This window comes from Enhydra lutris, unplaced genomic scaffold, assembly GCF_002288905.1.
Source record: "Enhydra lutris kenyoni isolate GAN:26980312 unplaced genomic scaffold, ASM228890v2 scaffoldscaffold77, whole genome shotgun sequence".
NCBI classification, from domain to species: domain Eukaryota; kingdom Metazoa; phylum Chordata; class Mammalia; order Carnivora; family Mustelidae; genus Enhydra; species Enhydra lutris.
In genome coordinates, this window is record NW_019154161.1 from 2,116,880 (window position 1) to 2,137,023 (window position 20,144).

The 20,144-nt window shown below is 52.5% G+C and overlaps 1 protein-coding gene across 3 annotated transcripts in view; it reads right to left on the reverse strand.

Moving 5' to 3' along the window:
* Positions 1–20,144, reverse strand: part of LOC111160648 (myosin heavy chain 14) — a 77,365-nt gene that overhangs the window by 30,377 nt on the left and 26,844 nt on the right. For 2 of the 3 annotated variants that reach the window (XM_022523882.1, XM_022523881.1), the window contains 12 exons: positions 19,321–19,439; positions 17,922–18,074; positions 17,599–17,772; positions 17,105–17,278; positions 15,628–15,742; positions 12,206–12,393; positions 8,700–8,821; positions 7,001–7,070; positions 6,707–6,867; positions 5,542–5,650; positions 3,305–3,436; positions 2,415–2,621 (listed from right to left, as the gene is read on the reverse strand). In XM_022523882.1, the coding sequence (XP_022379590.1) occupies positions 2,415–2,621; positions 3,305–3,436; positions 5,542–5,650; positions 6,707–6,867; positions 7,001–7,070; positions 8,700–8,821; positions 12,206–12,393; positions 15,628–15,742; positions 17,105–17,278; positions 17,599–17,772; positions 17,922–18,074; positions 19,321–19,439 (1,724 nt within the window). Of the gene's footprint in view, positions 1–2,414; positions 2,622–3,304; positions 3,437–5,541; positions 5,651–6,706; positions 6,868–7,000; positions 7,071–8,699; positions 8,822–12,205; positions 12,394–13,683; positions 13,783–15,627; positions 15,743–17,104; positions 17,279–17,598; positions 17,773–17,921; positions 18,075–19,320; positions 19,440–20,144 lie in introns of all 3 variants that reach the window. The other variant, XM_022523880.1, reaches the window with a different exon arrangement.

The window sequence follows — 20,144 nt, forward strand, 5'->3', positions numbered from 1 at the left end:
TCGATCCCAGGACCCTGAGATCATGACCTGAGCCGAAGGCAGCAGGTCATGATCTCAGGGTCCTGGGATCGAGCCCCGCATCGGGCTCTCTGCTCAGCAGGGAGCCTGCTTCCTCCTCTCTCTCTGCCTGCCTCTCTGCCTGCTTGTGATCTCTCTCTGTCAAATAAATAAATAAAATCTTTAAAAAAAAAATAAGCACATCATAGAGATGGGCACTGCCCCCCGTGGCAACATGTGACGCGGGACTGGAAATTAAGATTCGATATTGGGTGACAGCGCGGATGGACGTCAAGGGCATTGTGCTAGGTGAGAGAAGTCAGAGAAAGACAAATAGCCTATGATCTCACTCATGTGTGGAATCTAAAAAACAAAACCAAAAACACACAAAACACTGAGCTCACAGATACATTGAAGAGACAAGTGGCTGTGGTGGGAAGAGAGGGTCACTGAAGTGGGGGGAAGGGGGTCAAAAAGTACACACTTCTAGTTATAAAATAAATAAATCCAGGGGATGTAATAGATAGTACAACTGTGGTTTTAGCACTATATTCTATATTTGAGAGTTGCAAAGAGACTAGACCTTAAAAGTTCACACCACTAGAAAAGTTTTTTTTGTTACTATGTAAAGGAAAGGATACTGACTTACTGTGGACATCCCTTGCCAATATATACAAATATTGAATCATTACGTTGTATACCTGAACTAATGTTATATGTCAATAATACCTCCAATTTTTTTCTTTTTTCTTTAAAGTACGCTCCACATCATGGAGCCTGACACAGGGCCCGAACTCATGACCCTGAGATCAAGACATGAGCTGAAATCAAGAGTCAGATGCCCAACCAACTGAGCCACCCAGGTGCCCCAATACATTAATTTAAAAAAACGGGGGAGGACCTGGGTGGTTCAGTTGGTTGAGCATCTGCCTTCAGCTCAGGTCATGATCTCAGGGTCCTGGGATTGAGCCCCACATTGGGCTCTATGCTCAGCGGAGAGTCTGTTTCTCCCTCTCTCTCTGTGCTCCCCACCCCCAAGTAAATATATTTTAAAAATTTTAAATATTTAAAATTAGGGGCGCCTGGGTGGCTCAGTGGGTTAAGCCTCTGCCTTTGGCTCAGGTCATGGTCTCAGGGTCCCGGGATGGAGCCCCACGTCAGCCTCTCTGCTCAGCAGGGAGCCTGCTTTCCCCTCTCTCTCTGCCTCCCTCTCTGCCTACTTGTCATCTCTGTCTGTCAAATAAATAAATAAAATCTTTGAAAAATAAAATAAAAATGACTCTTTGAAGAAAATAAAATATTTAAAATTAAAATGAAGAAAATTAAAATATTTTAAATTTTAAATATTTAAAATATTAAAATATAAAAATATTAAAAATTTTAAATACTTAAATATCATAAAATATTTTAAAATATTTAAAATTTAAAAATATTTTAAAACCTTTAAAAAAAAAAAGGATGCAGTATTGGGTGCTGCCTTGCTCCCTGCTATCGGGAGGATCTGTAATGGCTTACCCACATGTCCTCCTCCTCCCGCTCTGCTCCCACAGATGAGGTCTACCTGCCACATAACAGTATATATCACAGGGACCAGGCACAGGGCCAGCTTCTGCCGACAGACTGGACTTCAGCTACCTGCCAGCCCTGGAGTTATTCAAACTAACCCATCACATCTCCCTGTAGGAACCAGAGGTCACCCCGTCCTTTTGTTACTACAAAGCCGGCCTCCCACAGCTGTGACCTGTTCATTTCATTCCTGAGTGCAACCCGTGTGTGGCTCTCTGTGGTATGGTGTTAGGTCATCTCCATAACTACAGGGCAGAATCCCTCCCCCACGTGCAGATAAAGAAGAGGTGATTAAAACCCTTACTGAGCTCCTGAAATGTGGTCAGTATGACTGAGGAACTGAATTTTCAAACTTATTTTATTTATTTTAAATTTAAAACCAGACACTCACTTTAATCACTGAAAATTTTTCAAGTATGTTTGGCATAACTTGGGTACCTCCATCTACTTTTTTCAAGGGAAGAGATCATAAAACGTAAATGCAGATGAATACTGCCGGTGAAACTTTAGCATCTGGATGGAGAGGTAAAGCACACAGTGGATTTTGAAGGGGAACCAAGGGAGGGTGGCCTGCCTGGGAATGCTGCGGCCTAGAGGCAAATGGACCCGATGGAGAGAGAAAGAGTACAAAGGATAGCATCTCGGCACCTGGATCCAGCCATGCCTGAAGCTTAGGCATTCTCAAGTCTTCCATTATTTGAACCAAAGGAGTATTCTTTGGGCTTAATCACTTTGAGTTGAGTTTTCTGCAAATTCATGGCCCAATGAGACATGGTTTGGAGAAGCAAAGGTTGTCAGGGTGGACAGAAGGGCATGGGGTGAGGTGGTCTGTGGGAACACAGGGGCCAGACCTGTATATGCTGTTGCAGCCTCTTCTTGTCACTCTGCAGCTGGCGGCTGCACTCCTCCTCCTCGCCCACGCGGGCCTCCAGCTCTGTCACCACCAGCTCCAGCTCCTGCTTTCGAGCTGCCAGCCGCCCCCGTGTCTCCTCGGCCTCGGCACACAGCTCTGCCTCTGCTCGGAGCTGCTCTGCCAGGCGGGCCCGCTCCTCTTCCAGCTGGGGACAGGGTGGGAGGTCAGCACTCAGCAGGCAGTGCTCCCAGAGCAGTCTCGGTGGAGCAATCCAAGTCCCTCCTGCCTCCTGCCTCCTGATTTGCTTTGACCTTTGGGACCTGGAAGGCTTTCCATCTAGGTCCCCATCTCAGGATGACCTCAACCCCCTCCCCCACACAATCATCCAGTCGGACCCCTAGGTGCCTCCTTCTCCCCCACCTCCCTTCTCCCCAGGGCTTGAGCCTTATCCTTTCCCAGTGAACTCTCTCCAACCTCCTCCCCGGCCTCCCCGCCTCCAGTCTCTCCCTCTCCAGGCCACCCTCCAAATAGCCCCGGAGAGGCCTTTCTACCATCTCACATTTCATTTAACACTCCTACGCCTAGAAATCTAACCAAAGGAAATAACTCAGTAAAAGCAAACAGGAAAGTGCTCAAAAAAGGGTTTTGCTTCAACATTACTTAGAAGACACCAGAAAAACATGGTCAATGGAAAGCTCACCGCCTGTCTTCCCCTCTGCTTGCCCCGCCACAAGGCCGGCCCTGGCCTGCCCCGCCACAAGGCCGGCCCTGGCCTGCCCCTCTCCAGCCCCCTGAGCATCTAGGATCCGCAAGAACCCCCCGCACCTCGCGGCTCAGTCGGGAGCCCCGCCCCCACACCCTGGCCCCGCCCCCGGCCCCGCCCCTTACCTGTGTCAGGCGGCCCTGGAGCTCGCACACTTCGCGGGCGCTCTGCTGCTGCAGCTCCTGCACTTTCTGCAGCTCCTGCGCCCGCGCCTGCAGCACCTCGTCCTGCCGGGTCACCTGCAGCAGCGGCTTCACCTGAGGCGGGGGAGGGGGGAGGTAAAGGTGGGAACGGCGGGCTCCCCGTGGCCCCGGAGCAGAGCAAGCACTGGAACTCCCGGGCGGCAGCTCCGGAGCCGCAGGGCAGCGTCCTCATCCACGGATCCGGGATGGGAACAGCCCCTGCGCCACGGGGTTTTCGCGATGGGTGAATGAGCTGACGCTACGAAGAGCTTCGAACAGTTCAAGGCAAAGGCCCGCAGCACAGGCATGAAATGTGTTCCTTCTTCGCTAAACTAACCGGGGGCGCTGCCCGTTCTGTAACACAATGTCCCTCAAAGTCGAGTCCCGGCCCCGGGGGAGGGGTGGAGGGATGCACTGTCCGTGGTGTGACTCAGGTTGGCAGCACCGAAAGGACAAGCTCTCCTTTTGCTGAGCGGGATCCGCTCTGATCATTGCTGTCCCACGGATCGCTTCCTGTTCGGTTCCTCCCAACTCTCCTTGGTTCTTTCTCTAATCGTAGTCTCTTCTGCCCTAGCTGGTGGCATTTATCACGGCTATAATTTTATATTTCTCTGAGATGTGGTCAACTCCCACTCCCAAGGCCTGGGGCAGGCCGGCTTTCTCCCACAGGGCCGGCAGGACTTCGTTTTTTTGTTTTTTTGTTTTTTGTTTTTTTTTCCCCCAAAGATTTTACTTATTTATTTGACAGAGAGAGAGTGATCATAAGCAGACAGAGAGGCAGACAGAGAGAGAGGGGGAAGCAGGCTCCCCGCTGAGCAGAGAGCCCGACGCGGGGCTCGATCCCAGGACCCTGAGATCATGACCCGAGCCGATGGCAGAGGCTTAACCCACTGAGCCACCCAGGTGCCCCAGGACTTCGTTTTTATTCACCATTTTTATCATGATCCCCCAAAGGTGACGGGCTGAGGGCCCAGAGGCTGAGTGCTCTCACACCGCCTCAGAATTACACTGAACAGCTGGGTTTTTTGCCTCCAAATTTCGATCTTCCTTCCTCCTCTCCAGTTTCTCACTGGGGGGACACACTGCCCTCCACCCCATGCTCACAGGGGTCTGATGACCTGGCTCTGCCCCTCTGCTCCAGGCGGGTGTGTGATTACCAGCCTGGCTCATGGGATGTGTTGTGACAAGTCCTTGGGTGGTCACATGACCCCAGCTGACCAAGGGTGAGTCAAACGTGAGAATCTAGCTGGAGCTTTGGGACAGAAGTCCATGCTGGCCTAGCCGGCCAGGGACAAGTCTCAGTGGACTGGTGGCACCCGTGTGGAAAAGCCTACAGGGCATCACCTTGGAGGAAAAGCCAGATGGGAGACACAGATCACTGACATCACTGTTTGGGCCCTTGTGGCATAAAGGGTTGACTCAGCGGGCCTGGGCTGTCCAAACCTTGCCTCTGTCACAGAAAGGCCTGGCCCTTGCCTGACTCCTGGAAGATAATCTGCAAGCTCTTGGAACATTCTGACTGATAAGACGGACTTTGTTACCTGGGATTCTTGGCCCCTGTGGTATCAACTTGACCTCTAGAGAGGCTGGAGACTGAGTGAGATCAGCCGCATGGGGGGGTCAGCCGTGCCTGTGAGACTGACCCCTAATGACAAGCTTGGACACTGAGACTCAGGGAGCTTCCCTGGTTGGCAACAGCCCATATGCGTTGTCGTTGTCTTCTGGAAGGATTATGCACTGTCCACATGACTCCGTGTTGAGAGGACAACTGGAAGCCTGTGCCTCGTCCCTCCTGAGCTCTGTTCGGTGCCCCTTTTCCCTTTGCTGACTTTAATCTCTCTTGCCTTTCACTGTAATAAACCATAACCTTGAGGATAACAGCTTCTCTAAGTTCTGTGAGTCCTCCCAGCGAGTCACTGAATCTGAGGGGTTCTCTGGGACCCCCGACTCAGCCCTGGATCCAGCTATTCCTGAAGCTGTCCAGAATCTTTTACTCATGTTGGTTTGAGTCAGATTTTTTGGGTCTCCACCAAAGAATCCTGGCTAATAAAGGTTGAGCTGATTGGTCCCATTTTACAGATGCAGGAAGCTGAGGCCCAAAGAAAGCCACATGCCCGAGCAGCCCTGGACCCAAGGTGCTGTCTCCTTGCTATTCAGGTTACTTCCCCAGGCACCCTCACCTTGATGAAGAGCCGCCACCACTGCCAGTGTCTCAGCTTGAGGTAAGCGGCACAGTTTCTCTGCATCACACGCAGGGCGCTCTGCTGCTGCTGCCGCTTCTGGAAGGCTCTGAGTGGGGAGACAGGCGGGCAAGGGGGAGAGTGAAGGCTCTGCTCCCCCAGGCCTGTCCCCTTCACAAGAGAGCATAGCTCCCTTCACTTAGTCAACCATCGTTAAGTGCCTCCTGTGTGCAAACGCCTTCTACTATTGGCAGGTCCTGTTGCATACAGGCTGTCAGTCCTTCAACCCTTGACCCTCTCAGCTGTGTCCCCTGCTCTCTATTCCCACAACTCTAGTTCAGGCCTCCTCTTCCCCCACCTGGACCCTCACCCCAACCTCCCAGTCTCTTCCCCCCAGTCCACCCCCAACCTGCCTTCTGAGGGGGTCTTCTATACCCAGAGCTTACCCTCCCCTCCCCTGCTCACAGCTCTCCCATGGCTCCCCAGCACCCCTGGATGAGGTCCCTGCCGCTCGGCCTGGTGTTTAGGGGAGTCCTTTATTCTCTGATCCTCCCTCTGGGCTGTTTCAAGGGAGAAGGAGACCGTCCTACAAACTTCTGACATTCCTGAAATGTGTCAGGCTCCTGTGTCCCTAGGCTTTTGAATCAGCTGTCGCTCCTGCCCGCAGCACCTGTCCCATCCTCCTTCATCTCTCTGGTCATCGGGTGTGACTTGAAGGCATCCTGATCTGCTGTAGGGTCACCACACTTCACATGGGAGACCATCAAATCTCCAGACTGTGACACGTGCCCATGTACGTCTCCCCCTCCAAAGTGGAGTCCCTCAAGGCACTGGCCAGTAGGGTGACCACCACGCCCTGTTTGCCACAGGCTTTCTTTGTTTTAGCCCTGAAAATCAAGCACCCTCGGGAACCTCCAGTCCCAGGTGATGTAAGATGGTTGGTCAGCCTATGGCTAAGCCTAGCTCTTCCCTGTGTCCCCAGCACTGCTCAGCACCGGACCTGGCCCACAGGGGCCCTCGGGGACTGTAGAAGCAAGAAGTCTGAGCATCTGGTGACTCCATCCCTTTGTTTCCCGGTCCTTCTACCATTTTGGAGCCATCTGGTCAACCCTTCCTTGCCCCCACCCCCAGCCTTGGCCAACAGGACCCAGGCACAGTGCCCTACTTGCGAGCTAGGTATCCCCGGGCGGCTGCCTGGAAGGACACGATGATGTCTGTGACCTTTAGGTCCCGCTCCTCTTCCAGCTGGGCCAGGACCCCTGCCCGGAAGAAGATCTTGCTCTGTCCCACACGGTAGAGGTTGGAGTCCAGTTCTAGGGCCTGGATCTGTGAGGGTTTGGAGAGGGGTGGTGAAGAGGAGGGGTGAGGAGAGGGAGGTCCCGGCTCCCCTCTTCCACCGCCAGGGCCCCTGTACATGCACGCGTACACACCCACAGCCTAGGCTCTGCCTCACACTCACCATCTTCTCACAGGCCTGTTTCCCATCCATAAAGCCCTTGGGGATGGCATTGGGCGTCAGGATCTCGTATCTGTGGCGGGAGGGGAAGAGTTACATCACGCTGTCACTGAGCTCCCGCCACGGCTCACACTGCGCTCTCAGCGACAAACAGCGGTAACGATGATGATGATGATGATACAAACAGTATGAAGAGAGAACATTCGAGCTTTTACAGAGCACCACACACTGGGCTAAGAGTGTTAATACCGCCAATGGCGGCACTGGCTCCAGGAGCTGCCAAACTTGGACGCTCACCGCGAGCTGACCGTGAGTGTTCACCCCACCAGCACCGAGATGCGGAACACGGCGGGTCTCAGAGTGGAAAGGTGAGACCGCCCGCCAGTGACAGCTGCTGCCTCTGAAGACATTGTTGGTCAGACCCTGAGCTAAGCACTGGGCGGCAGCTGCTTCCCGAGCTCGAAGCGCAACGGAAAATAAAACGGGATACGGTTCCTAAACACGTCCCTGCTGTGCCCTTCCCTGGATCTCGACGTTCCGAAAAACATCATACATATTATAAATACAATGTATACACACACACACATCAGAGACATAACACATGTCCTATGTTAATACGACTTATTTTACGACCGGTGGTTGAGAAACGTGTGTGTGTGCGCACGCACATGTGTATATCAGGGTTGCTCAGTCACCGGGGGGGGGTTATTAAAATGCAGATCCTAATTCCGTAAGTCTGGGGTGGTGTCTGAACTTGGGCATATCTGACAGGCTGCCCAGCGACACTCATGCTGCTGGTCCCGGGGACCACACTCTGAGCAGCCATCTCAGAGCTGCACTGTCCAACAGAGAAGCCGCTGGCCAAACTTAACTGCTGAGCCCTTGAGATGTGGCCCGGCCAACGGAGGAACTGGATTATTGATTTATTTTTGAGAGAGAAAGCGCGAGCACATGCGTGCACAAGCAGGGGGAGGAGCAGAGTGAGAGGGAGCAGACTCCCCGCTGAGCAGGGAGCCCAAGGCTGGGGTTGACCCTGGGACTCGGGGATCACGACCTGAGCCAAAGGCACACACTCAAGCAACTGAGCTATCCAGGTGCCCCAGTAACTGGAATTTTTAATAATTTCTTTCTTTCTTTTTTTTTTTTTTTTAGAGAAAGAGAGCACACGTGTGCGTAAGTAGGGGTTGAGGGGTAGGGAGAGGGTCAGAGGGAGAAGAAGAAAGAGAAAGTCAAGCCAGCTCCACACTCTGCACGAAGTCCAATGCTTGCCTGATATCACGACTTAGAGATCACCTGACCGAAACTAAGAGTTGTAAGCTTCACAGACTGAACCACCCAGGGGCCCCTATGACTTGCTTCTTCTTCTTTCTTTCTTTCTTTTTTTTTTTTACCCCCCTATGACTTCATTCTTAAACTCTGGTATTTTTTGTCGTATCCCTTCCTATTGCATTTGTAAAGAAATGCAAATCGTCACCCAGGGACTACCACAAAAAGCAGTCTTTCCCTCGGGAGCGCCCTGAGCAGGGTCCTGCTCTCCCATTCCACAGAGGAGAACGCTAAGACAGGAACCAAAGCAACTTGCCTGGACTCCCCAGACTCAGAAGTGGCAGTGGGGGGATTTGGATGCAGATATAGAGGCGGGGGGGGGGGGAGGTTGGCTTCCCAACCCGAGCCCCTCCCCGCGGCGCCCCACCGCACTCACCGCTGCCGGAACTCCTGGAAGAGGATGCGGTTGGGGAAGCCCTGGCGACAGATGCGGATGCCCTCCAGGACGCCGTTGCAGCGCAGCTGGTCCAGCACGAGCCGAGGCTCCAGCTTGCCGGCCTGCGGAGAGGGGGCAGACACGCGGGGTCGGAGGTGGCCACACGGGGGCGCCTCGCACCGGACTGGGGAAACCAGCACCGGCCCTTCCCGCAGGTCAGAAATCATGGGCGATTTCGCACAGGTCACCCTATAATTTCCTGAGCACCTACTGCCGGCCAGGTAGAGATGCCTGCCCTGGGGGTGTTCACTGTCCAGCCGCAGAGTCTGACAATGAGGACAAGAAATCAGTCACTAAGTCAACGTAGGACGAGAGCAACAGTGTGTGCTAAGGCAGAAAGAGCCGCAGGGAGGGCGGGGAGTGCTGAATTTGCACGGGGGATAGTTGGTGAATGGCCTCCCTGGAAAGGTGATGTGTAATAACACCCGTGCATCATGATTTTGGAGTAGCTAACTTCTGTTGCCTTTTTTCATTTTAAATTGCTTCTAAAAAAGTCTAAACAGTACAAAAATTTAAACGACATTTTTAGAGAGCCCTTGTCTTGTCCAGGCCCCCAGAGTGGGCAACACAATCCTCAGTTTCTCTTTTCTCTCTTATCTCTCTTTCCCTTCCTTCCTTCCTTTTTCATTCTTTCTTTCCTCCTCTCCTCCTTCCTTCCCTCCCTTTCCTCCCTCCTTCCTCCCTCCCTTCCTTCCTTCCTTTCTTTCTGTAGGCTTCACACCCAGCATGGAGCCCAATACACCAGGCTTGAACAATCATCCTGAAATCAAGACCTGAGCTGAAATCAGGAGTCAGACTCTTAAATGACTGAGCATCCCAGGCACTCCACAATCCCCAGTTTCTTTCTTTCTTTTTTTAAGATTTTATTTATTTATTTGACACACAGAGAAAGATCACAAGTAGACAGAGAGGCAGGCAGAGAGAGGGAGAAGCAGGCTCCCTGCTGAGCAGAGAGCCTGATGCGGGGCTCGATCCCAGGACCTGAGATCATGACCTGAGCCGAAGGCAGAGGCTTAACCCACTGAGCCACCCAGGAGTCCCAACACAATCCCCAGTTTCTTATAGAACCTTCTAGATCAGTTGTTCTCAACCCTGGCTGTACACTGGCACCCTCTGGGAAGCTTTAAAAAAAACAAAACACCAAAAAACCAAAAACCCAACATCCGGGCCACAGCCCAGAATAGAACGTGAATCTCTCGGGAGGGGGATTAAAACACAAGAACCGCCATTTTGGATCTTTTTGTGGGGCCACTGAAGCATATATATCTTATATTTATGCAACTGTCAAACATTTATTGAATATCTGCCAAGCACTGTTTGAGGCACTGGGGACTCAACAATGAAAAAGCAGATAAAAGCCTCTTCCCTCAGATTGTTAATGTTGTGGCAAAAGGGATTTTCCTTTTATTACTCTAGGTGTCCCCCTTCCTTAGCAATAAGGCTTCACTACTGCGGGAGAGAACTAACTTTCCCCTACAGCTTTCAGTGGGATACTGGAGCCACACATGGTCATGTGACCCAGGCCTGGCCAATCACAGTGTGTGGTTCTGGGGTGGGCACAAGACCCATCCTAGACCAATGAGGACACTGGGCAAGAGCCACACTTTTTCCTCCAGGGTTGCTGAACAGGGAGAACCAAAGTTGGGAGCTACTGGAGCCCTTGCCATCCTGAGGGGAATAAGAGAAAGAAAGAGAGCGAAAATGAGATTCCTTCAGAATGAAGTCAACACAGAGCCAAGCAAAGGAAAAAGATCCCTGACACCCCATTTGTGCACCTGGATCCAGCTATAACTGAACCCCACTATGGAATTTCAATCACATGAGTTCATACATTCTCGTTTTTGCTTAAGCCACCTTAGTTGACTGTCTCGCAATCAAAACAGCCCCAAGGAAATAGCTGGAGAGAGCTGTAGTCAGAAATGATAAATAGGATGGTCTCACATTGATGTCTTCTTCCCTCTTCCATCCCACTCTCTTACAAAATATTGGGCAGGCTTGAGTGTGGGAGGTGCCAGGAGGGCCAAGAGATGGATTACATGAAAAGGGATGAGAAAACACATAAATGTGTAGTATTTTGTAGGATCCAAGTTTCTCACTATCACACACACACACAAAGAGTTACAAATTTGCATAAGGAAAAAGTTACAATAAACTCTGGGATATTGAGACAGAACTTGGCACATTGGTGTGAACTCAGAGTTTTCCATATGTAGAGATATTTATAGAAATCAATATAGATATAAATGTGTGTATACAGGGGCGCCTGGCTGGCTCAGTCGTAGAAGCACATGACTCTTGATCTTGGGGTTGTGAGTTTGAGCCCCACGTTGGGTGTAGAGATGACTTAAGAAAAAAAGTATGTTTGTGAATATTTATGCACTTGTGTGTATATACGAAGCTGTTTGCTGAGAAGTTCTAATACTGCTGAGCACACCTAACACCCAGATCTTAGACTCCAAGCACCATTCACGGAAAAGAACCAGGGCTCCTTGGAGAAATAGGTGAATCTATGCACGGTATTTCATCAAATACAAGCCTCCATCAGTTGCAAAACATGCTGTTACTTTATATACTGTCAAGAAAGACCAACTCCTGTCAATCATCCTCTGACAGGACACCGATTGCAGGCCACCCCCCCTAACTTCTAACTTAGAGATGCTAAAGTGTGAGAAATAAATGTATCCTAGATTTGATAAGATATAGTATCTGCAGACACCAGACACACACACACACACACACACACACACACACACACACACACACACCCAGGAACTACAGTTCCTGTTTTCTGAGGACAGGGGAAGCCTTGGGCACTTATTGCTGTATTTCATTTTCCACCCATGTTGACCCTTCTCTACAGGGCCCATTCTCTGATTGTCCTAACAAGAAAACCTTTTGGTGGCCTGGGAAGCCAGGCATGGTCTCCCCACCTGACATAACACCCCCAGCCCCAACAGCCTTCGTTCCATCCCCTGTACCTTTCAGGCCCCAATCTCCCACCAGACCTTTGCACAAGCTGTTCTCTCCTCAGCATACCACTTATCCTTCATGGCTCAACCACCACCTCCTCCAGGGAGGCTTCCCTGACTTCACGGACCAGATTAAACTGTAGGGCATATCTACCACCCCTACAAATTCAATCGGACATTCATTATGGTTGCTCAGTCGAATGTCTGTGCTCCCCCTCAGACTGTGAGGATAGGAGTTGGCCATGCTTTTCTCTCAAAAGTATCCCCAACACCTGGCCCTTAGTAGGTGCTCAGTAAATTTAAGTCCCATGAATTGAATGAGTGAGTTTTCCTAACAGAGCACTGAGCCTGGGAGGGAAAGTGACTTGGTCAAGGTCACACACCCAGTCCGAGGTGAGCCAGGCTCCAGCCAAGGTCAGTGGCCAGGCCTTTACCCGCTGCTGGAGTTGCCCCCCCCTACCCAGGCCGATCACTCACCCTCTTCTCATGGTTGGGGACGATACAGCGGACGAAGCTGGGGTTGGTGTTGCTGAGTGTGGCCATGAGGCGGCTCAGGGACTCCTTGTAGAGCTGTCCCACCGTTCGGAACATGCCCCGGCGGGGGCGGCCCCCTGGTGGGCCATCCCCAAGGCTGCTCACCTGCTCCAGCCCCACGATGCCCTCCACTATGGGAACAGGAAACAGAGGCAGAGGAAGAAGGGGGTCAGGTGTCAGTTGTAGGTGGCCTGGTTAAACTTGGTTAAAGTTCAAGGGTCTTGTCATTGCTAGGACCTGGTGCTTTACATACGAAACACTGCTAAGGTAGGTGTTGTCAGCCCCCCTGGACTGCTGTGTAAACTCAGACAGGAGGCTCAGAGAGGTGGAAGACGGTGCCTGAGGTCACACAGCTTAGAAAATGAAGCTCTAGGATTTGAATCCAGCCAGGGTGAGTCCTCAGGGACCCTGGCCTCTGACGTCTCGTCTTCTCAAGGACGAGATCTCCACCTCCACGCTCCTCATCCACAGGTGCTGATGGCGACAGCAAGGCTTACTGAGCACTTCCTCTCTGCCTGTAAGAACCGTTCCCGTTTCACAGGCAGAGAGAGGGCGCCGGAGATCCTGAACGCAGCTTGGTGGCATTTTTTAGGAACTTAAAACGATGTCCCACTAAAAAATGTAATAAAGCCTGGGTTTTACGTGCCGTGTGTCAGAGAAGACAGACCGCCTTCACCGAACCTGTTCCCAGTACAGCCTGATCTTTGACGGTGTCACTTCAGCTAGTGAGTAATACCTCCTCCTTCCCCCTCGAATTCTGTTCTAAATCCTGCCAGGTTTCTGCAGGTGGGACCCTGACATCCTGCAGCCCTCAATAAGGAGGGTCAACCAGGTAAACCTGACTTCCAGGCAGGGCCTGGTGTGCAGCAGGGCTCACCTACGGCCTCTTCCTCCCCAGGTTCAATGCTCCCTCTCACTGCCAAACTCCCAGCTACCATCAAAAGGATAATGAAGTTCTTACAGCATGGAGAAAAACAGAGGCTCTGGGACCCGAGGTCCTGGGCTCAAATCCCAGCTCTGTCCCTTAATGGCTGTGTGACCTCAGGCAGGTGACATAACCTCTCGGGACTTCAGTGTCCTCTGTATCATGGGGTTAGTAGTACCACCACCTGCCTCTCTGGGTTGTTCAGTGGATTCTAGGGCTTAGTAATCATAAACGGGCTTTGCACATAGTAAGTGCTCAGTAAACACCAGCTGGTATTATCATAATTGCTTGTCCCCTTACATGCGGTTTAGTTAGAAGGCATGTGCTGCTACGGAAAGTCTGGAAACTGCTGAGGGAAGCGCCAAGGAAGGGGGAGAAAGGCAAGAGTCCTCCACGTGGAGGAGAGGGGACAGACATTCAAAGTCAGGTACCCGGTCCGACAGGCCCACCCTCCTTGGCCGGCAAATCTCACCCGTGGACGCACAGCAACACCCACCCCCTGACGGAGAAATGGCAGAGCCGCGCCTCCCTGAAGATCCTGGGGGCGACGGTGGGAAGGAGCCAAGAAAAGAGAATTGCTGGAAACCCCCATGTTCTTGGGGGGGTGGTGAGGATAGATGAGGGGAGGGGCAGAGAGACGGGGCAGAAGATGTAAAGGGAACAGCAAGAGAAGGGAGGAGAGAGAGGGAAGGTGGCAGAAAAAAAAGAGAGCATTATTAGTCAACAGCACAAGGCAAAGCAGGAGGGAAAACTTCAGTGCTGGCCGTGAACTTCTAAAGCCAGGGGGATTGTCCCATTCGCCTTCGTGGGGAGGGCACGGAGGGCAACAAAGGTGACTGAAAGGATAAAAGCCCTTTATGAGAATTTAATGCCAAGGGGGAAAAAAATCTCTCTAGAGGTTAAATCTGTCTGTTTCATTACATATCCCTTTTTGCCCTGGCTGCCAGGAAGCTCGATACTCCTCCCCAGTTTGTTGAGGTTGCCTCTCTGAGGAGAGCCTGTCTCATCCGCCTTCCCCCCTGGGCTACCAGGATGCTGGGCACCCGACTCTGAGCTCAGGGCAGCTGTCGTAGAGATTGATGCACAAACAGCCACTGTCCCTCTCCCTCCCTGTGACTTGCAGCTCCTTGAGTCTGGGCTGTTGTGATTTGCTTTGTTCAGGAGAGTCATGGAGGAAATAACACTGTGCCAAGTTTGAGTCCAGGACTCAAGAGGCTTCCCAGCTTCCACTTCACTCTTGGAACCCCTGGGGGGTTCCAAAACCTATGAGATGTGAGATGTCAGGGATCACAGTGATGGGGGAGCGTGCTGTGTCCTTGAAGGGGACACAGACTTTGAAGAAATGTGAGTGTGTCGGTGTGGAGGGATTTTCAGGCTGAGGAGAGGATTCTTGTTGCGGAATCTGCCTGTTACTGGACATCAAACCCTGCTTGTCGGTCCATCATGTGTAAACCACGCAAGATACCACCATCAGATCTCTCAGTCTAAAACCAGCTCACCGGCATCGAGGCACCTCACGCCCTTTGTTCCACGAGTTTGTCTGGGAAGCACACGTTTGCTTATTTTGTTCTCTTGTCTCATTGCCTCACAACTACACTTTTCATGTTAAGAAAAAGGCTAAGGCAAACTGACAGATTCTGGAAGCCTTGAATTGGAAGAAACCAAGATGCTGGTTCCACTGGTTGTTAAAATCACCTTTCCTCTAAGGATGGGGAGTGGCGGACAAGGCTTGGAAAACTACAGGGTTCACGCCAAAGACATTCGGCTTTTCTGCCCGTGCCTCCCAGAAAGGCCATTCCAGAAAGACTGATGGCTAAACCCACATGAGCCTTGTTGCAGCAGGAAAGCTCTCCCAAATGACATCGTGATCTGCCATTCCTTTCTTCTTCCCTGGGGGCCCTGACGGGAACTTTGTGAGAGCCAAAAAAGCAAAGCCCCAAAGCGGACTAATCTATAAAAACACCACGCTGCTGAGTTCTCTTGTGATTGATTCTTTTTCAGTCAAATCTCTCGATTTTTTCTTTTTTAGGGATCATATGCCATCTACAACGAATAACTTTCTCTCTTCCTTTATAATGGCCATATAGTTATTTCTTTTTCCAGTCTGATTGCAGTGGCTAGTATTGCTAAAACCATGTTTCCCAGCAGTGCTGACTATGGGCACCCTCATCTTGTTTCTGATTAAGGAGAAGTGTGTTTTGTCACTGAGTATGACGCTGGCTTGATAGCAACCACCAACCACTCAGTCACTGATTGGAAATACTACCGGGAGGCCGTCTGGCCTGCCTGCCTCAGTTTTGCATCCAAGCAGACAACTCCCGTTTAGAACTTAGCCTCTAGAGCAAAGGTGGGCTGTGGGCTGGGGAAAGGGATGCACTGTGGGTTGGGGAAAGGGATGTACAGAGCACCAGGGACAGGGTCTGGAGAAGCTGGCCCTCACCATCTTTCCAGATCTCTGCTGTTAGCTTGTCCGTGCTCAGGTGGAGCAGGGCAGCGACGTTGTCATTCAGAGGGTCCATGTTTTTCATCAGCCACTCGTTGGCCTTGTAGTCGACCTGGGTGAAGCCGGGCAGAGGAAGGTGGTGAGACTACAGCTTCACCAGCTCTCCCAACTTCCCATGGAACCTCCCAGAAGCTCTGAGACCGCCTGCTCCAGCAGAGTTCGCCACGGATCAGAGAGCGTTGGTGCCCCCTTGTGTCTATTCCCAGAACTGCACCCTCCACAGGTAGGGCCCCTTTCCCTCTACTTTCCTTATCTGTCCTCCCTCCACCCAGCTGGAGAACCTCGTCCACCATCACTTCTTCCTCATCCATTCTATTCCAGCCACACTGGGCTCCTCACTGTTCCTCAAACATGCAAGCTGATTTCCACCTCAGGTTTACCCCTGCCATTCCCAACGCCTGTGATTCCCTCACCGTGGATTTTCACAAAGCTGGCTCCTTTCCAGTATTCAAGGCTTTGCTCTGAGGCTTCCAGAGTCAGTCTTGACAGGCACAGTCCCCCACACATGTGCCCCCCACCAGACAGTGGCTCCCTGAGGCCAGGGCTCAGGTCTGACCCACAGGGCAGGGCTGGGCCCACGGGAAGTCTTAGACGATGTGTGGGAAGAGGGAGTGAGGGATAGATGGAGCACAGAGGTCTCCTGCCTCCCAGCCTCAGTACGCTGTTCCTTATCCCTGGACAGCCCTTCCCATCCTTCACCCATCCTTTGCTGGCTGTTACTCATCATTTGAGCCATGGATTGGCAAACGATGGCCCACAGGCCAAATCCGGCCTTGACACCTTTTTATAGATAAAGTTTTATTGGAATATGGCCCTTATTTATATATTCATTTATGTATTCCCCGGGGTGTCTTTTGCGCTACAGTGGCAGAAGCGAGTAGCTGCGGAGAGACTGTCTGGCCCACAAAACTGAAACTATGTACGGAAGATGTTTGCTGACCCTTGATTTAAATTCCAGATCGAGCCTTACTCTCCTCTGAGACCTCTCCTGGCATTCCCCCTCCCAGCTTTGACGCTGCCCCCCACTGAAGCACCTAGCAGCGTTTTATTCTCACGGTCTTTGTCCCTCTCCCAGATCAGGAACCTTGTGAGGGCAGAAACCATGCCCAGCGTGGGGCCCCAGCTTTGCTCAGCACAGAAAAGGCACGTCTTTGCCGAATGAGGGAATAAAACGCACGTAATTCTCCTTGCAGAGAACTCCTATCCACCCCTCCAAGCCTCCTGGAAATATCACTTCCTGAGCAAGCTTTGCTGACTTCATCAGACAGTGTGCCCGGCTGTCCTTGGGCTTCCCCGGCCCCGGCCAATGTCTTGTTCCAGGGGACATGGTGGGGGGGCCCTGCATTCTCCCTGCATCTGCAGCCGAGTGGTCCCCACCCCTGCCCCCAGGCCCCAGGGCCGGCCCAGCCCCTACCTTGCCCGCATAGTGCAGGATGCTGAAGTCAGCCTGGTCCCGCAGGTTCCTTGGCCGCTGGAACTTGGGGTGGCCTCCTTGCTCCTGGGCCACCTTCTCTACAAAGGACTTGTCAGTGGCCTTCGGGAACCAGCACTCCTCATCCAGCAGGGCCAGGAGTCCGGGGGGGTTAGCCTAAGCACCAACAAGAAGGGAAGAGGGCGTCAGATCCCCACATAGTGGACACTTAGGTCACCGCGAACTTGTAGCTCTTGGAAGAGGCACACGGACATACGACCGAACACGAGAATGACACAGTTCGGCTGCTGACGAGCGCTTTGGCCCAAGCCGGTCCTGTGGCAGGCATATCCGGGGCCCAAGCGTCTAGCGGCCACACGTCTACAAAGCGGACGCCGTCACGCACCAGTTTTGAGCCCAGAAGCCCCAGCAGGGCTGGAGGCGGGCCAAGGGCTGGGATCTCGTGGCTGGGGAGGCGGGAGGACCCTCAGGCTCACCGGCCGCTCGATGAGGTCGATGCAGGGCTGCAGGTCGAGGCCGAAGTCGAGGAAGGTCCAGGGGATGCCCTCGCGCTGGTACTCCTCCTGCTCCAGCACGAACATGGTGTGGTTGAAGAGCTGCTGTAGCTTCTCGTTGGTGTAGTTGATGCACAGCTGCTCGAAGGAGTTCAGCTGTGGGGGTGAGGGGACAGGTGAGAGAGGGAACAGAGACCGGGGTGGGGAGGAGATGGGGGGACTGGGTGGACAGACACCCAGAGGGAGGGGACAGAGAGCCAGGCTGACGGAGCCCTCCCAGCCCCAGCCTGGTACCAAGTGCAGACCTGGAAGATCTCAAAGCCGGCGATGTCCAGGATGCCCAGGAAGGAAGCGCCCTGGCGGGGACTGCGGTCCAAAGCACGGTTGAGGCGCAGGACCAGCCAGCGGAAGAGGCGCTCGTAGGTGGCCTTGGCCAGGGCCTCCAGTGCAAAGTCAGCCTGTAGCGGCGGCGGGGAGGGGGGGTGCAGGTGGCACATGGTGGTGAGGGCATGGCCCTGCCCCCGCAGCCCCAGCCTGACCCCCAGCAAGGAGACACTAGTGTGGACTAGGGTCCCCTCACAGCTCATAGAGAATTATGACATTAATGATGACGCCAACCGGTTCAGAGCCCTACTATGTGCCGGGCAGTGTGTGAAGCGCACGGGGCACATTAGTTCATTCATCCTCCCTGCCCCCAAACCTTGAACCAATTTCGACAGCATAACAGTTAAGAGGTTGGACTCTGGAGCCTGACAACATGGTTTTGAAGCCTGGCTCTGCCCCTTAGAAGCTCTGTGGCCTCAGGCATGTGACTAAACCTCTCTGTGCCTCAGTTTCTTCATCTGTAAAATGGATCCCAACAATAGTACCTCTGAGAATACCTTCCGCTGAGAGCAGAAACCGGTCTCTCACGTGAGCCCCAATCTCTGGCCCCCATGTCCCCCACTGTGTCTTCTTCACCCTAATACTTTGTTCAAGGGGCCAGTCTGGGTCCAGGCAGAGGCCTCTGCCTGAAAGCTGGATTCTGAAAACCTCTAGCATGGGTTCACTTCTCCCCAGTCCCACCATTATCGTCGCTTTTCTGGACTATGATAGCAGCCTCCTTTTGTCTCCCTGTTCCCACCTGTATCCCCAGGATCCAATTCTCCATGCAGTAGACAAGGGGATCTTTATAAAAGACAAACTGAAGCAGGTTGCTCCCTGGCTTAAACTCTCATCGGCCTCCTACTGCACTCTGAATAAAACTCACCTCCTTTCTGTGGCTCCTAAGACCCTGCATGATCTGTCCCCTTCCGACCTCTCTGCCCCAGTCTCTAGCCTCACTGATCTCCTTGATGTTCTCAATTTGTCAAGCCTGTTCCAGCCCCAGGGCCATTCCTTCTGCCTTGAACCATCTAGGCCCAAACCCAAATATCACCTTGTCAGAGAGGACTTTCCTGACCACAGATACCCCCTTCTTTGTAGAAGGCCTCACTGCTTATGTATCTCCTTTTAGGATCTGTTCCCTACTTTGGCTTGAGCTCCACGAAGGCATGGTCTTTGTTTCCATCACTAATTTAATCCTAGCACCAGAACCAGAGCTGGTCATGGGGTAATCAGCCAAAGTTTGTTGAGTGAGAGAAAAACCAGCATACGCTGCTTGAAGGCCCACGACCCTGGTGCTGGCTCTCCCTGCAACCCACCTGCCCCCCCAGGCCTACCTACCTGCTCCTTGGTCTGTGCCTTCTGCACATAGTCTCGGCCAACTTTGATGCGGGGGGTGAGCAGAGCGCGGGAGAAGTCCGTCACCCCCAGTCCCAGGAGGCGGCAGAGCTTCTGTGCAGCTGAGGGTGACAGGCACAAAGGTCTGATCGGCCCCGGGACGTGGCAGTGGCCACTGAGTGCAGCAGAGGGGGTCGTCCCCACTGCTGGTGGGCCAGAGAAGGGGCCCAGCCTCTCCCACTAGAAGCAGTACAATCCTAAAAGTGTGTACGTCCTCTGGGCCAACAATTCTCTCTCTGGGACCCCGAGATGGGATCAATAATCCCGGAGGCAAGCAAAGACTGGACCAAGAGGATGTTCATCGCAGCCTGGGTGATGATGGAGGAGAACAGGACACAGGCCGAATGCCCAGCAACCAGGGACTGGTTAGGGAGTCAGGGATGCTCCATTTGAACACGTGTTCTGCGGTCACTGAAAATTATCAGCACTCGTTACACGGTACACTTAAGATGTGTGCATTTCACGATTTGTATGTTCCACACCAAGGAACAACTGTAAGCAAATACTGGATACTGGTAAGTGATACGCACATGTGAGCTGATGCATGCACATGTGAACTACTCATGTACACGCTGAAAGGCAGAGAAATCTGCAACTTTGAAATGCACCAGACCACAGGATGGATGACCGATGTGTGGAAAGATATCCAATAAACCAAGTGTAGTAAAATGTTAATGGCAGAATGTAGGTGGTGGATATCTGGGGGTTTGCTATAAAATTTCTTTCCACTTCTCTATATGCTTGGAGATTTGCTAATATAATTTTGG